This window comes from Zea mays, chromosome 1 (assembly GCF_902167145.1).
Source record: "Zea mays cultivar B73 chromosome 1, Zm-B73-REFERENCE-NAM-5.0, whole genome shotgun sequence".
Taxonomy (NCBI): domain Eukaryota; kingdom Viridiplantae; phylum Streptophyta; class Magnoliopsida; order Poales; family Poaceae; genus Zea; species Zea mays.
Genome location: NC_050096.1, coordinates 17504331 through 17524353, shown reverse-complemented (window position 1 = coordinate 17524353; position 20023 = coordinate 17504331). Strand labels below are relative to the sequence as shown.

The window sequence follows — 20023 nt, the reverse complement described above, 5'->3', positions numbered from 1 at the left end:
TCTAAGCGAGGCGAGTTTACGACGCGCGAAACAACACGACAGCGTGCGGAACGACGCGCGGACACGCGCGACATAGCACGCTGACGAAGCACGAAACAGTGCGGGCGACCGGCACGAACAACACGTGAACCAGCACGTTACCACGTGCGGAACAACACGCGCGACAGGCGAGAATCTAAATAGGTGATGCATTTGTACTAAATAAATATTAAGTAAATAAAAGATATTTAAGTTAACATTAACCCTGCTAATGTTTATTATCAAAGCGCAAGTTGAAAACTATACATAATCTAATTGGAATATTAATTTAATCAACGTTAGTCGAGCAAACATTAAATAAATTATTTAAATATGTGACTCGACGAATTAACGTTATTAACATGAGAGTTTATAAGCGAAAACAATTTATTATCATGCGCAGACGTCGCGCGACACACGTGATCGACACGCGAGATACGCACGGGAGAGGAACTGAGGCGATCGACACAACGGTCGAGAGATATCGTGTGCATGCTAAGCGGATATTGATTACAATATTTTAACACTACCTAGTCATAGTAACAGATAATTATCACATAGATACAATTGACACTTAGCTTTGATGGGATTGCTACTCGGTTACTCGCCGCTTTAATTACGTAAATTAATTAACGTGAGCGATTCTAGGTAAAATAGTTTATTGCCACGCGACAAGGCGTGCGACCCACTAAACTAGGTGTGCGGTAAATGTGGAATAGCTCAAGCGATGGGGCGCGTCGACACGTGCGAACGACACGCACGGCACGCGCTGACTTCAACGCACTATGTGCAGACACCGATAATGGTAGACTACTACGTCTAGCGGTAGACAAGGGGTAGAAGCACGATGTCGTCGAGCGAGGGCACTGGTGCGACTCGACGAACGGCACGCACGAGAGCTGTACCAGGGCCGCGCGAAGCACGCTGGGGCACTGGGCCGCGCACGAACATGCTAGGGACGTGCGAGGGCCGCGGACGACCGTGCGGGGACGCCGGCCGAGCACGGGCAATCCGCGCTAGCCGCGCCGAGCCACACCGGCCGCGGGTCGCGCAAGGGCGCCGGGCGGGCACGGGCGAGCCGCGCAAACCGCGCGCCGTGGGGCGCGAGCCGCGTCGGGGCTGGCCGCCTCGGCTGGCCGTGGGCTGCTGCGCTGGCGAGCCACGCCGGCCAACACGCTAGGCTGCCCGCGCCGGTTGGCCGCGAGCTGCCGCGCTAGCGGGCCGTGCCGGGCCGCTGCGCGCGCATGGGCGAGCCACGCCGCGCCATGGCCGCGCGGGGGCCAGGTCAGGTTGCCACGTCGGACGTAGCCTGAGTCGAACGCCAGCCGCGCCGGGGCCAGGCCAGGCTACCGTGCCGAGGCCGCGCTGGTCGCGGCGGCAGCAAGCGAGTTGGGGGGCCACACGTCGCACTGGGGGGTCAGGAGCCATGGACGAGACAAGGGGAGAGGAGGAGGGATGGGGAGGGGAAGGGGAGGGATTTACCTCGGGCAGATGACGACGAACGATAGCGCTCCGGCGAGGACGACCGTGGAGGTTGGGCGGAGTGTGGGGGAGAGGGAGGAGCGTGAACTGGCGTCCGGGGGAGAGAAAGGAGCAAAGGAGAGAGAGGGATGTGGGTGCGCACGTCGTGGGGAGGTAGATGGAAGAGACAAACAATAGGTGGTTGAGGCAATGACAGGCAGGCCCCAACGGGCAGCGGCGGCGACAGTAAAACCGCCCGCGCGCACGCGCCGGCTGGGTGGGGCGGCTGCCGGGTGCGGGCTGGGCCGCGGGAGCGTGCACACGCTCGTGGGTCGGGGCGCGGTGAGGTGGGCCGCGCGGGGCCGTGGCACCGAGCCGGGCCGGGGGCGCCGGTCAGGTGGGCCGAGGGGTAGGGTTGGGCCTTATTCCCTTTCTTTTTCCTATTTCACCTCTATTTTTAAATCTATTCACCGGATAAAGCCACATATTATATGGATGCACAACTAGGTACCATGCCAAACATAATAAATGTATCCCAGCATGATGCAACAACAATAACTCTTTTAGGGTTTTCAATAACATCGGGATGACTCTTACTACTTTGGAAGAGACAAAACAGAACGAAAATACGAGGGAAGAGAAGGTAACACCTGAATTTGGTGGATATCATAAAAGAAATTTTATACCCCCAAATTCAGGGTGTTACACAAGGCCCATAGCGCAGCAACAGTCGGCATATGCTATGAAATTGGTGGCGGGTCCAGGGCTGTGAAGGCACTCGCATTCTCTCACCCTTCTCGGACTGACGCTTGGTGCGAGTGCCTCTCAGTTTGGAGCTGCTCCGCCTGGCTTCTATCTCCGCTTGCGTGCTCTCTCCCTATATGTATCTAGTGGTATACTACCTATGTCGCCTCCAGATGCCCAGGTCTTCGTTGTGTCCTCCGGCAACGAATAGGTCTGCCTGTCTCTTCCCTTCCCTTCCTTCTCTATGAAACCTTGGAAGTGGGGGAGGCCAGGGATAGTGGTCCCTTATTTGCTGCCTATGGTACCTGCTCGATGGCTCGGCATCGCCTGTCTACATGACATTTCCCTTACCATGGTTTCGACTCGGTATGCTTCTACCACTTCTATGTATCTGTCACACATCCTTGTGTCATTGCAAAAATTATTGTGTTGTTCCTCTGGTTTTTTGGGTGTTAGTTTTTTGTTGTGCTAAGGACTGGACATAAATTGGGTGTGCTAATACTTTATTTATTGTCTGCACATGGTTTGTGTTCTTCCAATGATGGCTCATGTATCATGCAAAATATGTGTTAGGATTTGGAGATCTATGCAGGCACTACCACAAGGTGCTCATCCCTTGTGTTCTTGGCTCTTGCATGCATTAGGTCGTTTCTGAGACCATATTGACGCAATGGACTCCATAGCGTTTGAGGTTGCTGAATTGATCCAGTCAGTCGTTGTGAACTCTCTTCTAATCGCTCCCTTCATTGGTCGTATTATAACAAGACATATTGGAATTGGATGGAGTAAACAACATCAGTTAGTCAAATTAAAAAATATTATACGAAGAGAGGAGACAATTAATAAAAAATCTTGAGATCTTTTTTGTGGATAATTTACGTGGGTATTGTTGTGAGTCGTCGGAATGCACGAGCAACCGACTATTGAGAAAATAATCGATTGGTGGCACAGGCTGCATGCGCATCACTGCTGGACCGAAATATGGTACGGATTAGATGGGAAACTCTTTAGATATGACCCATATTTCGCAACGGCCCAACGCGCATTAGTCTCTGCAGAAGCTTCCTAGGGTTTATCAGATCCCCTCATAACTCATTGCATCCCCTTGAACGCGGCCACTTCCAGACACTGATCCCGATCCGGCTATCCATCTCCTCCTCTTCGTTCGCGCTGCCAGCCCCAATCACTGACATCCCCTTCAACCATGGCGGCGGCGGCAGCAGTCGGAGGTGCGGTGCGCCCGCTGTCCCAGAAGGAGCAGGACATACAGATGATGCTCGCTGCCGACGTCCACCTCGGCACTAAGAACTGCGATTTCCAGATGGAGCGCTACGTTTTTAAGCGACGCACCGACGGTACGTGTCTTCTTCACTCCCGCATCCCTGCCTCCCCCCCCTTCGCATGCGAATCATGTAGATGACAGCAAGGAGGCCGCTGGTGCCCAGTGTTATAGTTCCGGGCGTGAGTATCCTGTGTGAATGGGCTATGAACTTGTCCCGTCGTATTTGTAGTGTGTTCTATGAGCTTTAGATGGTTCGCAGTAATCATCAGAGAGATGTTCTTAGTAATTCAGCTTTCGGAAGGCTAGTGCTATGGCAGCATGAGGCTTGTACTGGGAATCTAGTGATTAGTTGTAAACTGTGGTGCAGTGTAGCAGCCAGGGGCGGATCTAGGATTTTAGGACGATGGTGTCACCATCTATAATTGCAATTCTTTTTTGACAAATTAATAGCAATGGTAGTTCTTAAAGAAACTCTGAGCAACTAATAATACATAATAAGGTTTAAATAGATATATCATTATATCAATGTATATAAAAAGTACCTCAAAAATCCAATCAATTTAGATTAATTTGTCCATACATCTAGACTCCGGTAATAAGTACCGTGTAGATAAATTACCGTGACTCAAAAGCTCCAGCTTCCAAGCAAACATCAAAATTAGGATACAAAAGCAACCTGAAAGATGAAATCAACGTGTTATAAAACTATATTTAAATATAGATAGCATGATATAATTTAATTTTTTCTTCACATGGGAACTGAAACATACCTATCATAATCTCATAAAAACATTCTACGATTGCGATCATTCATCTTATGAAATCGATCTATCAAAATATTATTTGATATTGTAGCTAGGAAGGTAGGCTCGACAAAGCAAATGATGCAATCATTCATAAAATTGTTACCAATACAATTACAAATTATTGTCTTCACAATTTTCATTGCTGAAAAACACCTCTCCACGGATGCAGTAGCAACTGGCAGAACAAGAACTAACTTTAAAAGTCGATAAACCAAACCGAAAGCAAGGTGCTTCTTTGTATCAACCATCAGCTTAGCAAGTTCGGTTAAGGTATTCAGGTTGGAAAATCTGTCATCAGCTTGTACATTATCAATGTAGATCTCAAGATCATGAGCAAGATCCTTTAGTTCTTCTGAAGTAAAGTCATCTGGATAAAGCTTAGCTAATTCCACTAGGCTCTCCAACTTAAAATCACCATAAGAATTCTTGGGACTAAAAGCAGCCATGTAAGTAATAAGATTGGAATTTGTTTCACTGAAACAATCATTAAACTCAATAAGTAGCAAATCAATAACAGGGTTAAAACAGTCCCATCTATAGTGCTGATAATTTGTGCGGTTTGACTTTTTCCTTGGTTTATGTCAATCAATATACTCTGCTTCCATATTTAATTGAGGGATATTGTGTTCTTCACAAAAGGAATATATTTTTTGCAATAAAGAATCCCATCCATCATCTCTAAGCTTCTGAATTTTTTGCTTCGTTGACTCCACCTCTAACATGGCTGCCAATATATCTTGGTCTTTCCTTTGTAAACAAAGTGATAGAGCATTTGCATTTCCCAATATTATCAACATCAATTGCAGATGAAACACAAAATCAAAATTCTGAAGATAATCTATGAGCTCGCGGGCTTGTCTCCTTTTCTTATCATTTGGACCATCTTTTTCCACATAATCTAGCACCTCAATAACAGAAGGAAATAGACTGTTTAGACTCTTAAGAGTCTTATAATGAGAACACCACCGAGTGTCTCCAGGTCTTTGAAGTGATTGTTCTTGGTTCAATCCTGTACCGCTACAAATATGTCCAGTGCCTATTGCATTTTTTACTCTTGTTGACTTTCTCGAATCATGTCCTTCCGTTTGCATGAAGCTCCAGCTACATTAAGAAGGAGAGATATCATGTCAAAGAAGTCACTAATGTCATCATTCTTTTTAGCCACAGCCACTATCACTAATTGGAGTTGGTGAGCAAAACAGTGAATATAATAATAATATGCTGATTTACTCTCTCAAAACCAAAGCTCTCAAGCCATTGAACTCACCTCTCATGTTGCTTGCTCCATCATAACCTTGTCCCCTCACTTGTTTCCAACTCAATTTGTACTTGGCAAATAATTTATCAATGTTGGTTTTGAGACATAAAGATGTTGTCTCATTGACATGAACTACACCAATTAGTCTTTCTTTGAGCACTCCACATTTATCGACATATCGCAAAACCACAGCCATTTGTTCCTTGTCTGAAACATCAGCAGATTCATCAACCAATAAGAAAAACACATCACCCCCGATCTCTTTGATGATAGACTCAACTATGATCTTCACAAATGTAAAACCATTTTTTAGTTGATGCATCAATCAATATCACAAAAATAAAAACAACATGCAACAATATTACCTCTCCAAAGCATTGATCAATGTCCTTTTGAATTGATGGAGCCACCATTTTATGGTTTTCAGGAGCATTTCTTAGCACAACCTTCATATTTTTTCATTTTGCTCCGCCAAAAGCTTTATCAACTCTAGAAAATTCCCCCGATTAATAGATGTTTCTGATTCATCATGACCCCGAAATGCTAATCCTTGATGGAGTAGGAACCTAGTTGCATTTATGGAGGTACTTAGTCGAATAAAATAATCCTCTTTTGCAACATCTCTCTGCTTATTAAGGCCAACAATAATTGATTGGTCTGGCTTTAGCAAATTGTTACACCTTTTCACAGCAGCATTATGAAAACCATTTAACTTGCTTGCATGAACATCTAATCTATCTTTCTTGTTCCAGGAAGAGAAACCTTTTGTTACAAAAGCATCATTTCCGGCCTGACCTTCAATACAATCTCTAAACAAGTAGCAGTAAAGACAAAAAGCTCTATCCACCTTCTCACTATATTCAATCCAACTGTACTCATCAAACCATGCTGGGTTAAATCGACGTGGCTTGCCCACTATGATTTTTTTGTGGATACTTAAAACTAGGTTGTGGTCTGTGAGGACCTTTAACCAAGTACCTTCTTCTAATCTGATCTTGCAGCTTAAGCCCAGGATAATCTGTGATTCTCCTCCTATCGGCCGGATCATATGGAAGTTCATCTAAATTGACATCTTTTGGTGACAGCACCAAAGAATGTTGGGCAGGCTGAGAATGGCTACTGACATTTATGTTTGGTGCATCTTGATTTCCTTCTGAAGTCCGTTCATCATTGGTTGATGACAATTTTCTTTTAAAGAACCGCTCCATTGTAGGAATCATCTGGCGTCTGCGATACAAGAATTAAGAAATATATATATACTAGGTGAGTGCCCGTGCGTTGCAACGGAAACATATAATACCATAGTTAAGTGCTCATACCCTGTGACGGCACATAATTGCAAATCGAGGCTTTCCGACGTACATGCTGATACTTTCTTCGTTGTTTGACAACAAATGTTTTAGTTTTCGGATCGCACAACCATGGAGAAAAAATAGTTCGCTGTTTTGGATTATGCTTTTTAGACTACCGGTCATGACAGGCATCTTGTATGTGCTTGTGAGAAGAAGTGAAATTGGCATAAAACTGTCTTAACAAATAATTTAGTGCCTGACAGGAGCTAGTTTAATCAATATGAATAATGGACCAAACTGCTTGTTAGACTACCAGTCACGATAGAAATGAAATTGGCATAAAGCTGGACGACAGCCTCTATTCACTAATCAGTGCCTTGCTGCTCCTAGATCCTATCACTCGGTCCAGCTTCCCCTGGACCTTGCAGCAGCTACGCGGAGCTCCTGGGCAGCAAGCAGAGCTGTCGTCCAGCTTCATGTCCTTATCAACATAAAAATGAAGACATCCAAAAGAGTGTCTCGCAGTTGATTTATCTTAAGAAAAACAAAGGACAGTGTAGAAGTGGATAATAAGACATAAAACATCCATTAAAAATAAGTAGGAGTACTTCTCGAGAGAAAAAAATAAGTAGGAGTACAATAAAGACCAAATTGATAATATTCTTCTTTCAATCGTCCAATTTGTACTCCTACTTAATAATGAGATATAGTAATAGCAATGTGTTCGCAAATAACTATCAGCTGCTCATCCGAAAGACAAACGCATTTGGTCTTGACTCCTGAGTTCGACTAATTTCTCTGATAGACACCAAACCCTTAGCTACGCTTTGTGACACCCACCTACCAGTTGGAGGATGCAATGCCATGCTCTATCTTTTTATAGTATGAGCCAAATGCATGATGCTTGAACACACCAGACCTCCGCTTCTCCAGCTCTGTCCGTAATCTCTGTGCTTCTATTTTTATGTTGATAAAATCACTCTCTATGGCCTGACTCTCCTCAAGAAGCTCAACTTTTGCACGTTTCTCATGCTCGTATGCCATCCTAGAAACGAATTTTAGCCATGTGGAGCATTATCAGTAGTTTAATACCTACAAACCTTGGTACATTTAGAAAGATAAACAAAGCAGAAATTATTGGTATTTTTAATTCTAAAAACATGCATGCTTTAGTAATATATATGGAGACATTTTCAAAAAAAATGTAACGAAAGCATAACATTATGGAGACATTTTCCACATCAATGCACCATGCATAAGATCACAAAACACAAACCTGGCCCTCGAAATCTCCTCTTGTATATCATGCAACCCTTCTCTTATAGCAGGTATCTGCTTGTTCTCGGATTGGATCTGCTCCAGCTCCCTGTACAATGACTGAACCTTCACAAATAGCTCTTTGCACAAAGCTTCCAACTCCATCTTTTCAGAACTTAGGACCAACACTTCTTCCTTGATAAGTTTAAGAGCATGCATATGTTCCTCTAACTTCATGCCTCCCTGGATAATATCCCTGTATTCCATTTCATTATCAACACGAAGTCTAGGAATGGTTTGTTTGGCAAGTATATGGATCTCGTCTTCAATGACAGCTAATTCTTGCCTAAGGCCCAAAATATCCTCTAGCACAAGAGTATTATTAGCAGCAATTCTACAAATCTCTTAACAACCAACTGCAAGTTCGTCCTGGAAAGGGAGCAGAGGCATGGGTCCAGGAACTCCTCCATCTAATGAATTTGAAGGGGAATTTCTATGACCATTATTGCTCCAAGGTTGCCGAGCCATGTGGTTTTCTGATGGTGCCTGCAATGGTGTGAAAGAAGAGGACCCACAGCATATGAATGGATGGATATGCTTGAATAACATGGGATAAAAAAATAAAACTATCTTGAATAGTTGAAATGACATAAGTATGTGACTGTGGATCTGGATATGCAAAACTGCGTATCATTTCCAAACAAGCATGACTTCATTTCAGTACACAAAACAACATGATATGACATGGTACAAACACACCTAAGGTAAAAAGAAGTTCTGGTATTTCATAAAGCAATAAATTAAAGGATTAGCTCATTTAGCTGTTTGCCACCATAAAACAATCTATGTAATTTTATAACTTCTTCACCTTTTATTAAATAGCTCTACTGGTTTTTTCTTGTCCAAGACCAGGGCTGCAGCCCCCGCAGCCTAGGTCCTAGATACGCTACTGCTGGGCTGATGTTCTCATTGTTCTCTTATTTTGCTCTGGGTTGCTTTGTATCCATCCTTGTGTAATCACATACTGTAACTACTGCCAACACATTGTTTAGAGGGGCACAATGGGCTTGTTCTCTCTGCTTCCTTCTAAATAAATCATGTGCCCATGCACGTTCTTAAAAAAGGTGCATAATTATATATTGGTTGCACTTGTAATTCATGTGGCTTGTTGACTACTAAATAGAAATTCCACAATCATTGAAAGATTACACTAAAAAAACCTACTACATCTCACAATCTAAATCATTAAAACCTACTGCAGAGTAAAAGTTCCACAATCTTTAAAAGATTGTGCAAAAAAGGTTACAAAATTAGTGTGTGATTATCTAAATCACAAATCATGTGGTTTGGAGGTTGCACAGTAGAAATTGCACAACCGTAAAAATGTTTGCACAAAAAAGAGAAAGCAACTACACTTTAAATTAAATCAGCAGATGTTATCAGATATCAAGCTATCCAATCATGATGTCCAAATCCAATAGAGTGAACAAAAAACTTTGTCTTCTCAAAGCGAGAAATAATCTCTCCAGTTAAAGGAGAGCACAACTTCATTTCTATTCCTTCAAAGAAATTGTATTGATGTGTTTTGGAAAGCAAACCTGACCCAAGTCTTTGGTGCACTGGAAAAGTTTTTAGCATTTCAACAAAAACTTTGTCTTCTCAAAGCGAGAAATAATCTCTCCAGCCTAGGAAATGTTAATAAAAATATGAGAGTGTTAAGCTAATGATGAAGAAGAGATATGTAGGGAATGTTGTTATCAACAATTAGTACAAAAAGAATAGAAATGGCAGTCATTCGAAGAAAAAGAAATATATGGTTCAGGCATCAACTCATTCTAGTTGTAAGCTAAAATTTAACAGAATAAGCTTTGTGTAGCCACATGTAGCTTTTTAAAGTGCGGCAAGAGTTGGGTGCTAAAAAAGGCAATGAGTGGTATTATCTGCAGAAATGATCTAGCTTGCCAATCCAAATACCCAAGAAGCATTGAAAGGTAGAAACCAATAACCATTTGAATGAAATGATGGTTTGTACAAACAATATGCTTGCATACATTTAGAGCACAACTTCATTTCTATAATTTGATCCATTGGACAAGCTGTTTGACCATACAACCATGGCTCACCAATACAATATTACGATAAAATAATCTCAAAAGCTATCAAATTAATCCAAAAAAGAAATTTTGGAATTACAATGCCAACAAAATTCCACCTAAGCTGCACATTACAGTATCATCCACTGGAGTAGCAATTATTTGTAAGCAAATTCACATATATAGAAACAAACAAACCAGAAGTAATTACATTCATACTTCAATATCCTTGAGTATAATATTCACTATTCATATATGGCAAGGTAATTCTCATTAAACAAGAAGCCATACCTAATAAATCTTGAATCAGAGCTGGATTACATTCCGAAACCGCAAGAATAAGATACTGCAACTGGCTCCAAAATCATCACCAAATGAACAAACCAATTAACTGAGTCTAAAATAGGAGCCGACTAACCGAACTCAATCAAATCCATGCGTACCAGAACGAACAAGCCATTGTACAACATGCGTGTGGGCGCCAAAAATCGGAATCTCCTTCTTGGCGAAGAGAGGCTGAAAAGCTTTCCGAACGCGAGCCCCAACTTCCTTCGCACCCACTTCCTTCACCACCTGCAGAATCGCCAACCGTTGATCATTCCGCTCGGAGCTCACCCCAAGTCTACCATACGATGGACGTGAATCATAGCGCGTGATCTGCCCGATCCACGCAGCCGTTAGAGAGAAGATCGAGGGCAGGAAGATCTGATAGTGCAAGGGGGCTCATTATTGGATCCGCCAAAAGAGAGGGGCGGAAGGGGTGGATCGATTCAAAATCCAGAGGTGGTGGAATAGGGGATCGGGGGTGAGGCGGCGTCCTGATGAGGGGAGGGGAGGATAGGGAGATATGTCGGATCAGGGGATGGGGGCTCACCTTGACCTGGCCGGAGCGGCACCCCGGTCACTTTCCTCTCTCAAGTCTCAAGCATGTTGTCTCTTTGCTCTGCTGCTGCTGGTATAGCCTGGTACAGAGTTGCAACCAGTCGAGGGGGAGGGGTGGTGCGCGCGGTGGCCTGGATGCAAGGCACGACGGGGTCGGGGGAGGTGGCGAGGGGAGGATGTCGCCTTCCATGGAGAGAGCCGGGGCGAGGTTTAGGGGAGGATGTCGCCTTCCATGGAGAGTTGCAACCATGCATCTGACTGCTGAAATCGCGGTAGGAAGGAGCTGATGGCGGGTCCTAGAATCACGGCGGCGGGAGTCACGGCTGAGGGCAAGCATGGCCATCACGCCGGCGGGAATCACGGCGGGCAACACGCGATGCGGGGGAGGGGAGGATCGCGGAGCAGAGGGGCAGAACCGTGCACCACGGGTGTGGAGTCTACACTACTGTCTTATAGAGTAGTATATATATATATATATATATATATATATATATATATATATATATATTAAGAACAAAATTAATAAAGATCAAAAGGCAAAAGCCATTAGCACCGCTTGAGAAAAAACGAGTTGGGGATTCTGGTGGGGATTAGGGAAAAGAATTTTCACCTGATCGTTCGTCGCGATCCTGGTCTCGCGGAACGCGGATCGCTGTTGTTCTCTGCTATTTGCGCTGGATATTGGCTGATGGTTGCAGACTGCAGCGGCGTGCGGCGAGCAGGGCTTGGCGGCTGGCGGCGAGTGGCGGACTGCAGTCTGCGGTCTGCGGCGGCGTGCGGCGAGTAGGGTAGACCGTAGACGCGTATTCGAGGCCGAGAGGTCGTCAGGTCGACTGGTCGAGCAGGCCGCTAGGCGTGAAACGGTGAGAGCCTAGGAAGAAATAAAAAAATATGCTTTGGGCTGCTTGCGTGTTGCGTCCGCACGCCACATCCGACCACCTGTTGATGGGCCGAAGGGATGGCTAATGGTGTCCTAATTTTTTTTATGGTGTCCTTCATAGTCAAATTTTATAATGTACACATGACTTAGAAAAATTATTGGTGTCATGGGACACCACAACTAACACTGTACATCCGCCCCTGGTAGCAGCTTAATAGCGCTTCAAAATCAAGATGAATTGTTTGGTGTGATATGCATTCATTTTACTATTTTTTTACCAGGCATCTACATCATCAACCTTGGGAAGACATGGGAGAAGCTCCAGCTCGCGGCAAGAGTTATCGTTGCCATCGAGAACCCGCAAGACATGATCGTTCAGTCTGCCCGCCCCTACGGCCAGCGTGCTGTCCTCAAGTTTGCACAGTACACTGGCGCCCATGCCATCGCTGGGAGGCACACCCCTGGTACCTTCACCAATCAGCTCCAGACCTCCTTCAGTGAGCCTCGCCTGCTCATCCTTACTGACCCAAGGACTGACCACCAGGTGAAGAGAAGTTTTGTTTCAAAGTTCTTAAGAAATATATGCATTGAGTGGGTGCTGCATTGTGATGGTGAACTAATAGTTATGCGTAATTGTTTGCAGCCAATCAAGGAGTCTGCTCTGGGGAACATCCCGACCATTGCTTTCTGCGACACTGACTCTCCCATGCGGTATGTTGATATCGGCATCCCAGCCAACAACAAAGGGAGGAACAGCATTGGATGCCTGTTTTGGCTTTTGGCCAGGATGGTTTTGCAGATGAGGGGCACTATCCTCCCTGGGCACAAGTGGGAAGTCATGGTATGCTAGCTTATGATGCTGTTCAAAATGACATTGTGATGATTCCAGGTTTTATTGGTAAACTCTGCATTCTTATATGACAATAATGTTGTTTGCAGGTTGATCTATTCTTCTACAGAGATCCAGAGGAAGCAAAGGAACAGGAGGAGGAAGCTGCCGTGGCCCCTGAGTTTGCCGCAATCACTGATTACCAAGGGGCTGATCAGTGGGTGGGTGGTGACCAGTGGACCGCTGATGTGGCTGCGCCATCTGTTGCTCCTACTGGTGCTGAATGGGGTGCTGCTCCAGGTAACCTGCTTATAGAATTTTCTCATCTTTGGTATGAAACTTATTTAGATGACATTATTGTGTTTAGACAAGCACTATAACAAACATTGTAGTTTACACTGAGTTACTCTTCTGCAATTTCATTGTGGTGATAACATGAAGGATTATCATTCTCTGTTGCAGCTCCGGTTCCTACCGGTGATGGCTGGGATCAAACTGGGGCCCCTGTACCTGCTGATGGCGCTGTTCCTCCTGTGATTGCTCCTACTGGTTGGGATCAAGCAGCCCAGCCCACTGCCCAAGGCTGGGAGTAGGCGTAGAGTCATCACTCAGACGTTTTTTCTGGGGCTTCAGTTCAGTATTATTCCAAAGTACGTGTGTCCGAAGTCAGACAACATTTTTGTAGCTAACTAGCTATGCTTTGAACACTTCTGTTTTAGGGCTTTTTAGTTGAACTGGCGCCCCTGTTTTGTTTTTTAAAATTGCTGCTGTGAAAGAGCTTGTGAAGATGTGGTATAAGTAGCCCTTCTGTTTTGTGTTGATCGCGTTTCATGGTTCCATGTTCTACTTCTATATGATATGCCTTCTGTCGATTGAGAAAATGTTGTTTATACTCCCTCCGTTCTAGTATAAAAGGCGTAAAGTTCAAGAAATGTATGTACTCCCTCTGTCCCAAAATAATATTTGTTTTAGGGTTTGTAATACCTAAATTTTGATTAAATACAAAGGGAAGACCATCCATTATATACTATGTGGATTTGTTATTCTTTTTATTATTTAGCATATATAACCCATCATGTTTAAGATATTAGCTTAATTAATAAATTACCAGGTATATGTCTGTGCGTTGCTATAGAATTAATATGATGAAAATATATTGATACATAAAAACACTAATTATTATTTTATAGTTTTGTTAGCATCACTAAAAGTGTAGGTCTACATATCTTAAAAGATACAACAAGGTGCTCTAGGGTTTAGATTTCTTTGTTACTGCAACGAGACAATGACTACTTATTTCTACGATTTTTTCTTGCAAGTATGTTGGTATCTTTTTTTTTGCTTTGTATGTATGATATCATTGCTGGTTTAAATTTTTGAGGATGGGTAATATAACTGGAGAAACTTTCTATGTGTTCATGTCCTTATCTGATTACGTCAGCTCTGTCAATTATGCGAATTCTAAAATTAGAATGGGCGTATCATATAACGTCGATTCCTTTTAAACAATTTAGTTTACAAAACAATTATATGTATATAAACATAAGATAGTCGTAGCAACACACGAGCACCTTACTATATCTTTTAAGGTATGCAAACATTCATTTTTAGTGATAGTAATAAAAGTATATAATAATAATTTGTGTTCTTGCATATCAATGTATTTTATCATATTTATTCTGCAACAACACACCTAGTTACAATTGATGAACTGAACAAGAAACTGAAAAAATCAGGTGTTTGTTTTATTGATATTATTACATATTTATTATGTAGAACTTAGTGGTATTATTACATATAGGTAGGATTACATATTTATTCCGTAACAACGCACCTAGGAAGCTTAGTGATATTATTACATATAAGTAGGATTACTATGTAGAACTTAATGTTTTTAGTTTCATTGATTAAACAACACTTCTGATAACGTGGAGGAACCTGACACAATAATAGCTCTCAAAATCAGGTGTTTGTGGCTCGAAAAAAACTCAAACATTCAGCCAAAGAAGATAGATCAATTTACAAGGTAGTTGCAACCAACTTGTTGATATACATACAAATATACTTGGTTCAGATCTTTGTGCTAGTAGCAAACGAAGGCACTGCATCCATGCCGTTTCAACTTCTTTCAATCATCAAGCGCCAGCAGTCTGCACCGGCTATGATATCTTGACATCTCAAACAACTTGCTCCAGAGCAAGATCTCAGCTGGCATGAGGAATTACAGCAAACTTGTGAGCATCAGGCTTGGCGGGAAGCAGCTAGAGGGAGGGACGGCTTGGAGGCCTGATAAAACACCAAGGTGTGCTGCTGAGGCCGAACAATGAGAAGTCTAAGTCTATTGAATGGGGAGAAAATCCAAGACATAACTATTCACTAAAGCTCATTTTGTTCCTAATAACTAATTTGAAGAGAAGATAAATAGCCATTCACATCATCTTGATACCATGGTAACACAAGGAGTGGTACTAACGTTTGAAAATAAGCACTAACCGATGTACAGGAAATCATGTGCACAATGAACATTTCATAAGCAGTATAATGGGAAAATTATTGAGAAATGGTTTATTGTTTAAGCAAAACAAGTACAAGTCAGCATGTTGTGTTGTGCGCACTCCACGCCGTGGTCCACGTCGCGAAGTCGGTCGGGCCGTGCCGAGACCTTCCTACTCACGAGGCTCACCCTGATGGCTGATCCTCCTCCGCTACCTTGGGTACGCATCAACTCCGCTGCTCTCCTGGTGAAGATGCATCAATGGATCAATGTATGATGCATCAATGTGCTAATTTGAATTGTTGGGAACTCGTGCATTTGCTTGGGGTACTGCAACCTCTACTTGGACTTCGGACAATTTTGCACTTTTGCTTGTGCTTTGCTTGCTCTCCTGTTGCACCTACGTGCTCAATGACATTTGCAAATTTGTCTGAGTAGAAAGAATGCTCGTGTTGAAAAAACAGACAATTTGTGTGACATTTTATATTTATCATCATCTAAGTTCTAAGTGATATTTTCTAGATATAAGTTGATTGGAAGTGTATTCAGACAACCTTGTACGAGCCTACATTCTTTTGGCCAGTTTATTGTAATAACTTGTTAAATTTATGCAGGATAGGCTATAGATGGATCCGACAGTTCCTAGCCCCCTGCTATTATACCCTCTTGCTGATGCCAGGTTTTATTGAAGGTTGGCGTTGCTCAAGATTTGCCATTGTTTTCTTATTTGCTTAGAATTGAACTCATAAACTGCAACTTACCGTGCTTCTATCTTAATGGATTTTTCTCTACTCCAGTTGTATATTATTATTTCTTCTCTAGCCAAGTTCATAGAAGTGTTGTGTATGGAGATCAGCCAAAAAACAGGTACCTCGTTTGATTCTACTACCATTAACAAATATTTCTACTTGATAAACCATTTGCTAAGTTTTATTGCAGATTATACTTTTATATGCCCACAACCATAGATTTGTTTGCATCAAATGGCCAAAATATTTAAGCACTAAATTGATGATCACACTATCACCATGTAACTGAATGCTGCATTTTTTGGGAGCTTTTACTACAAGTAGTTAGGTAGTTTCTCATGCAATATGTACAAATTCTTGTTCTGGCTTTTGCTATAGCTACTCACCTGTAAGACACATTGTTTCGTATTTGCAGTCACAACGATGAATCAGACTGTTGTGATCTTGACCATGTTGAGTCAAAACAAGAACTTGTTTGATCTTGTATCAGCGATGTGCACATGCCAGACATGGATGGCTTTAAGCTTCTAGAGCTTGTGGGGCTTGAAATGGACATCCCTGTCATTAGTAAGTCCAAAATGTTATAGCTTACTGGTGACCGACTCTCACTGTTGTTGATGGTAATATGCGGCTTTTATACAGTGGTGCTCTTATATATCTACAAGGCATCCATGCCAATCAACTAGGAATTGACAATGAGTCCCACTACCACCTGATGTTCTTTTTTCAGCTTTGCTGCTGTTAAGTTATTTACCATAGTTTATTCTACAATCTAATTTTTTATGCAGAAACTGTGCCCAAAGGATACTTGAACTCATGAATGTTGACAGACTCACCAGGGAAAATGTTGCAAGTCAACTGCAGGCAAGGCAATTAGGGACTTAACCCCACTCTATTTAGTTTAGCCGCCTCATCGCCCTAATTAAGCAAGTAGTACTGTTTAGGCATTATATACAACGGGAATTCATGACAAGCGCATATATAATATATTTATTGAAGTGTTCTTTGTTTTTTTGCTAATCAATCAATCTTATAAACGTGGAAGAAAGGACACAGTTTGTTCCATAGCTATAAATGTGGAAGAAAGGACATGTGAAAAATGAAGCCTTAGCAATTTCAGAAACTCCAGCTAAAAGCACTGCTACTATGCCGCCAACTTAAATTAAACAAAAAAAGGAATGCAACATGATCTAGCGAAATGCTTTCCTGTATGAAGTGTATGACAGAATGACAATGTGATGTTGGCCTTTTGCAAAACTTTGTTCAGAACGGATTGCCTAATCTATGAAGCTAATCATTTAAGCTTGATTGCTTAAAAAAGAAAAAGAATCAATGAACCAAATTAACCCAACGCACGCAATAGTTAAATGATGATATTAGTAAAAATAACGCCTCCTTGCACACAAGGCAATCAGTTTAGCCAAGCTAATTGTACAAGCTGTGATTAGAGCTCAGGAACAAGCAAAAAGTTGACATTTATTGAGTTATAAGGAAAACAACAAGGACCAAGGGCAATGTGCATCATTTGAGCACCTAGAGCTGTTCCTAAAGCAACTATTCAGCAGGATTTAGACTCTAGTTTTTATTTAAAATATGTCATTGCAGTTATGCCAGTGTCCTAATCTTTTTTCTCTACTACTTTTGGTCATAGAGGTGACGTTGGTGAGGGGTTTGGGTGTTGGAGGGGTTCCAAAGCCTTTGCCCAACATAAATGGGGCTTTCACTGAATATAGTTAATACCACATTGCAATATAGTAAATGTTTGCGTACTTTATGGACCAAACAAAATGTTTGCTTCTAGCACCTGCTTGTACAACGAGATTGCCTGCATCTAACATCATAAGAAATTCTATCGAAGGGGAAAACAAATCATAATGTGTTCCTTTTATGCTTAACTTCAGTAATAAAAAGGCATGCTTTTAAAAAAATAATCACACAATTAAGAAACAAACACCATCCAACTTGTTGTCCTAATCGAAAACTAATCAGACAATACATGCAAAAGCAGAAAGCACAACTAAAGTTAAGTAACACAAATAGTTACTTTAAAAAAAGGATTATTATTGTGCGGCATGATATCCGAAGGCTTGATGTGAGTTCAAGTGCAAGTGGACAGCCATATCTGAAGTCTACTATCTTTGCCTTGAAGCCTTCAAACAAGATGATATTAATTGTTCTATTATCCCTATGGACAATGGACTGATGAACTTTCCCATGAAAATATCGAGTCCTTTTGTAGCGTCAACAACAATTTGCACTCGCTGCATCCAACCAAACGTTGGGCCAGGTCGAGCACCTTGAAATACTTTTCTTCCTATTGACATGAATTAGAAAACAATATTGCAAGTTACCAGTCGAAACAATAGTGTTCAATTAACTGTGGAGTTATGCAGCAAGATGCAGAGGATGTGCAAAATCATACCATGTAGAACATCATGGAGAGAACCCATGGTCGCGAATTCGTAGGATACTATGCGAAGATTACGCTTGATACGGTCCCCCAACATGTCAACAAAGTTTTCATGTGTCATCCTTGAAACCAATGAGACTTGGTATCAGAAGTAAGCATCATTGTTTGGTAGTAACCCCCGTGATCAATAATCAATGGCAACACCAACCTCGACCAAGAACTCGACAATGGGTTCATTTTCAGTAAAGTTTCTTTACTGTCATTTTTGTTACATTACCAAGAGTTGCATAGTACAATGTCCCATAAATACCTTCACCTATCAAGGCTCTTGAACCAAAGTCAACAATTTTTTATCAGATCATCCAAGGATAGAACATCGACATCGATAGGGGGAGCATCATCGTGTGGCTCGACTTTTGCAGTAGCAGAATCCCTCAAACCCTTCGTCACCCCTGGAGAAAAGGATACAATAACATCAAATTTTCTGTAGACTTTAGAAGATGGAATTTCAAATACAGCAGCATAAGGATGTTTCACATTTTTAGTAACTGGCAACAAGTTATGAACGTATGAACAGACGGTACAAGTACATTGAAATGAACATACCGTCAATTTTGTTGGTTGTGGCCTTGACATGACTCTCACACCGATCTGTTTCATCCACTTGGCAATTGCAGCAACAGAGACGCCACATCACTACCTTTGTATTTAATTTACACATATTATGGAAACCACAAATATGTCATCAAGAGGAGAACTATCACATTTTTATCACTGCAAGCATTTAGGCATCGTGCACCACACATGTTAACACAGATAGCGCTGAAGAGAGAAACATGTTAACTCATGAGCCACAACTTATGTGCAAAAAGAAAACCCTAAACCCTAAACTGTGAGCTAACATTGCACTCACTAAAAGATCTGAGTATTTTGTAAATTAAATAGGAAAAAGGGGGAAAAGAGCATGTCTGTAAACATGTAATATCTTAGTTGAACTAACCAGCCATTGAAGACGACGAAGAGGTGGAGGTCTGGGTCCCCCGCGAGGCACCCTCCTTGGGTGCCGCATCGGTGTCACGAAAGCTGGGCGTACGGATCCGGGTCGACGGGCACGCGACCGTACTGGTCAGGTGGCAGCAGACAGGCATCGACGGTCACCCTCGTCATCGTCGCAGCAGTGGCCGTGGTGGTGGTGCGGTGGGGAGGACGACAACCTGGGTGCGTGCCACAGCTAGGGTTCCGAGGCAGATGAAGAAATATTTGGATCGTGATCCAGTACCACCCCTACATATGAATCAAAGTCTTGGCAAACTAGTTAGTCCATATGAGTGTAATGTTCATCAAGCACTAAAATCGATATAGAAAATGGTTTAAGGCCATTTCACTTTCAATCCCTCCCTTTTGGTGATTGATGCCAACACAATCAAAGCAAATAGAAATTTTGGAATTGAAACTTTAGTTTGCAATCTTTCAGATGTTCATAATATACTATGTGAAAGCAGTTTTCAACGTGATCTTGAATATTTTATTTATTTTGAATATTTTACATTTTGGACCACATATGCACC

General features: G+C 42.3%; 2 protein-coding genes and 1 pseudogene across 22 annotated transcripts; 1 reads left to right on the top strand and 2 right to left on the bottom strand.

Moving 5' to 3' along the window:
* LOC103631800 (ribosomal protein SA pseudogene) lies at positions 3449-13656 on the top strand (annotated as a pseudogene).
* Positions 7433-11897, bottom strand: LOC100273257 (myosin-like protein). Its single transcript, NM_001147699.1, has 6 exons — positions 11704-11897; positions 10655-10784; positions 10503-10563; positions 9717-9803; positions 8138-8664; positions 7433-7906 (listed from the first exon to the last, which is right to left on the bottom strand). The coding sequence occupies exons 5-6, from the start codon at positions 8383-8385 to the stop codon at positions 7702-7704; spliced, it is 453 nt and encodes a 150-aa protein (NP_001141171.1). The 5' UTR covers positions 8386-8664; positions 9717-9803; positions 10503-10563; positions 10655-10784; positions 11704-11897; the 3' UTR covers positions 7433-7701.
* LOC103631799 (uncharacterized) lies at positions 14798-19801 on the bottom strand. Of its 21 annotated transcripts, XR_004852922.1 has the most exons (8): positions 19456-19779; positions 19062-19155; positions 18468-18907; positions 18090-18359; positions 16882-16963; positions 16432-16603; positions 15634-15696; positions 14798-15540 (listed from the first exon to the last, which is right to left on the bottom strand). XR_004852922.1 is itself a non-coding variant. In XM_008653368.4 (3 exons), the coding sequence occupies exons 1-3, from the start codon at positions 19601-19603 to the stop codon at positions 18795-18797; spliced, it is 351 nt and encodes a 116-aa protein (XP_008651590.1). In that variant the 5' UTR covers positions 19604-19765; the 3' UTR covers positions 18467-18794. The 21 variants fall into 21 exon arrangements, 1 of the variants encoding a protein (XP_008651590.1); XR_555479.4 differs by having other exon boundaries at positions 16882-18359; positions 19456-19794; XR_004852889.1 differs by having other exon boundaries at positions 14798-15726; positions 19456-19777.
* Between the last annotated feature and the right edge of the window lie 222 nt (positions 19802-20023).

Bases quoted from the DNA above. Each gene is read 5' to 3' on its own strand.
- LOC100273257 (NM_001147699.1), bottom strand. From the start codon at position 8,385: ATGGAATACAGGGATATTATCCAGGGAGGCATGAAGTTAGAGGAACAT. The intron at 7,907-8,137 runs GTTTGTGTTTTG...ATTCGTTTCTAG, and splicing joins GAGGAGATTTCGAGGGCCAG to GATGGCATACGAGCATGAGA.
- LOC103631799 (XM_008653368.4), bottom strand. From the start codon at position 19,603: ATGCCTGTCTGCTGCCACCTGACCAGTACGGTCGCGTGCCCGTCGACC. The intron at 19,152-19,455 runs GTTAGTTCAACT...ATACAAAGGTAG, and splicing joins TTCGTCGTCTTCAATGGCTG to TGATGTGGCGTCTCTGTTGC. The intron at 18,908-19,061 runs GTATGTTCATTT...CCTTTTCTCCAG, and splicing joins CACAACCAACAAAATTGACG to GGGTGACGAAGGGTTTGAGG.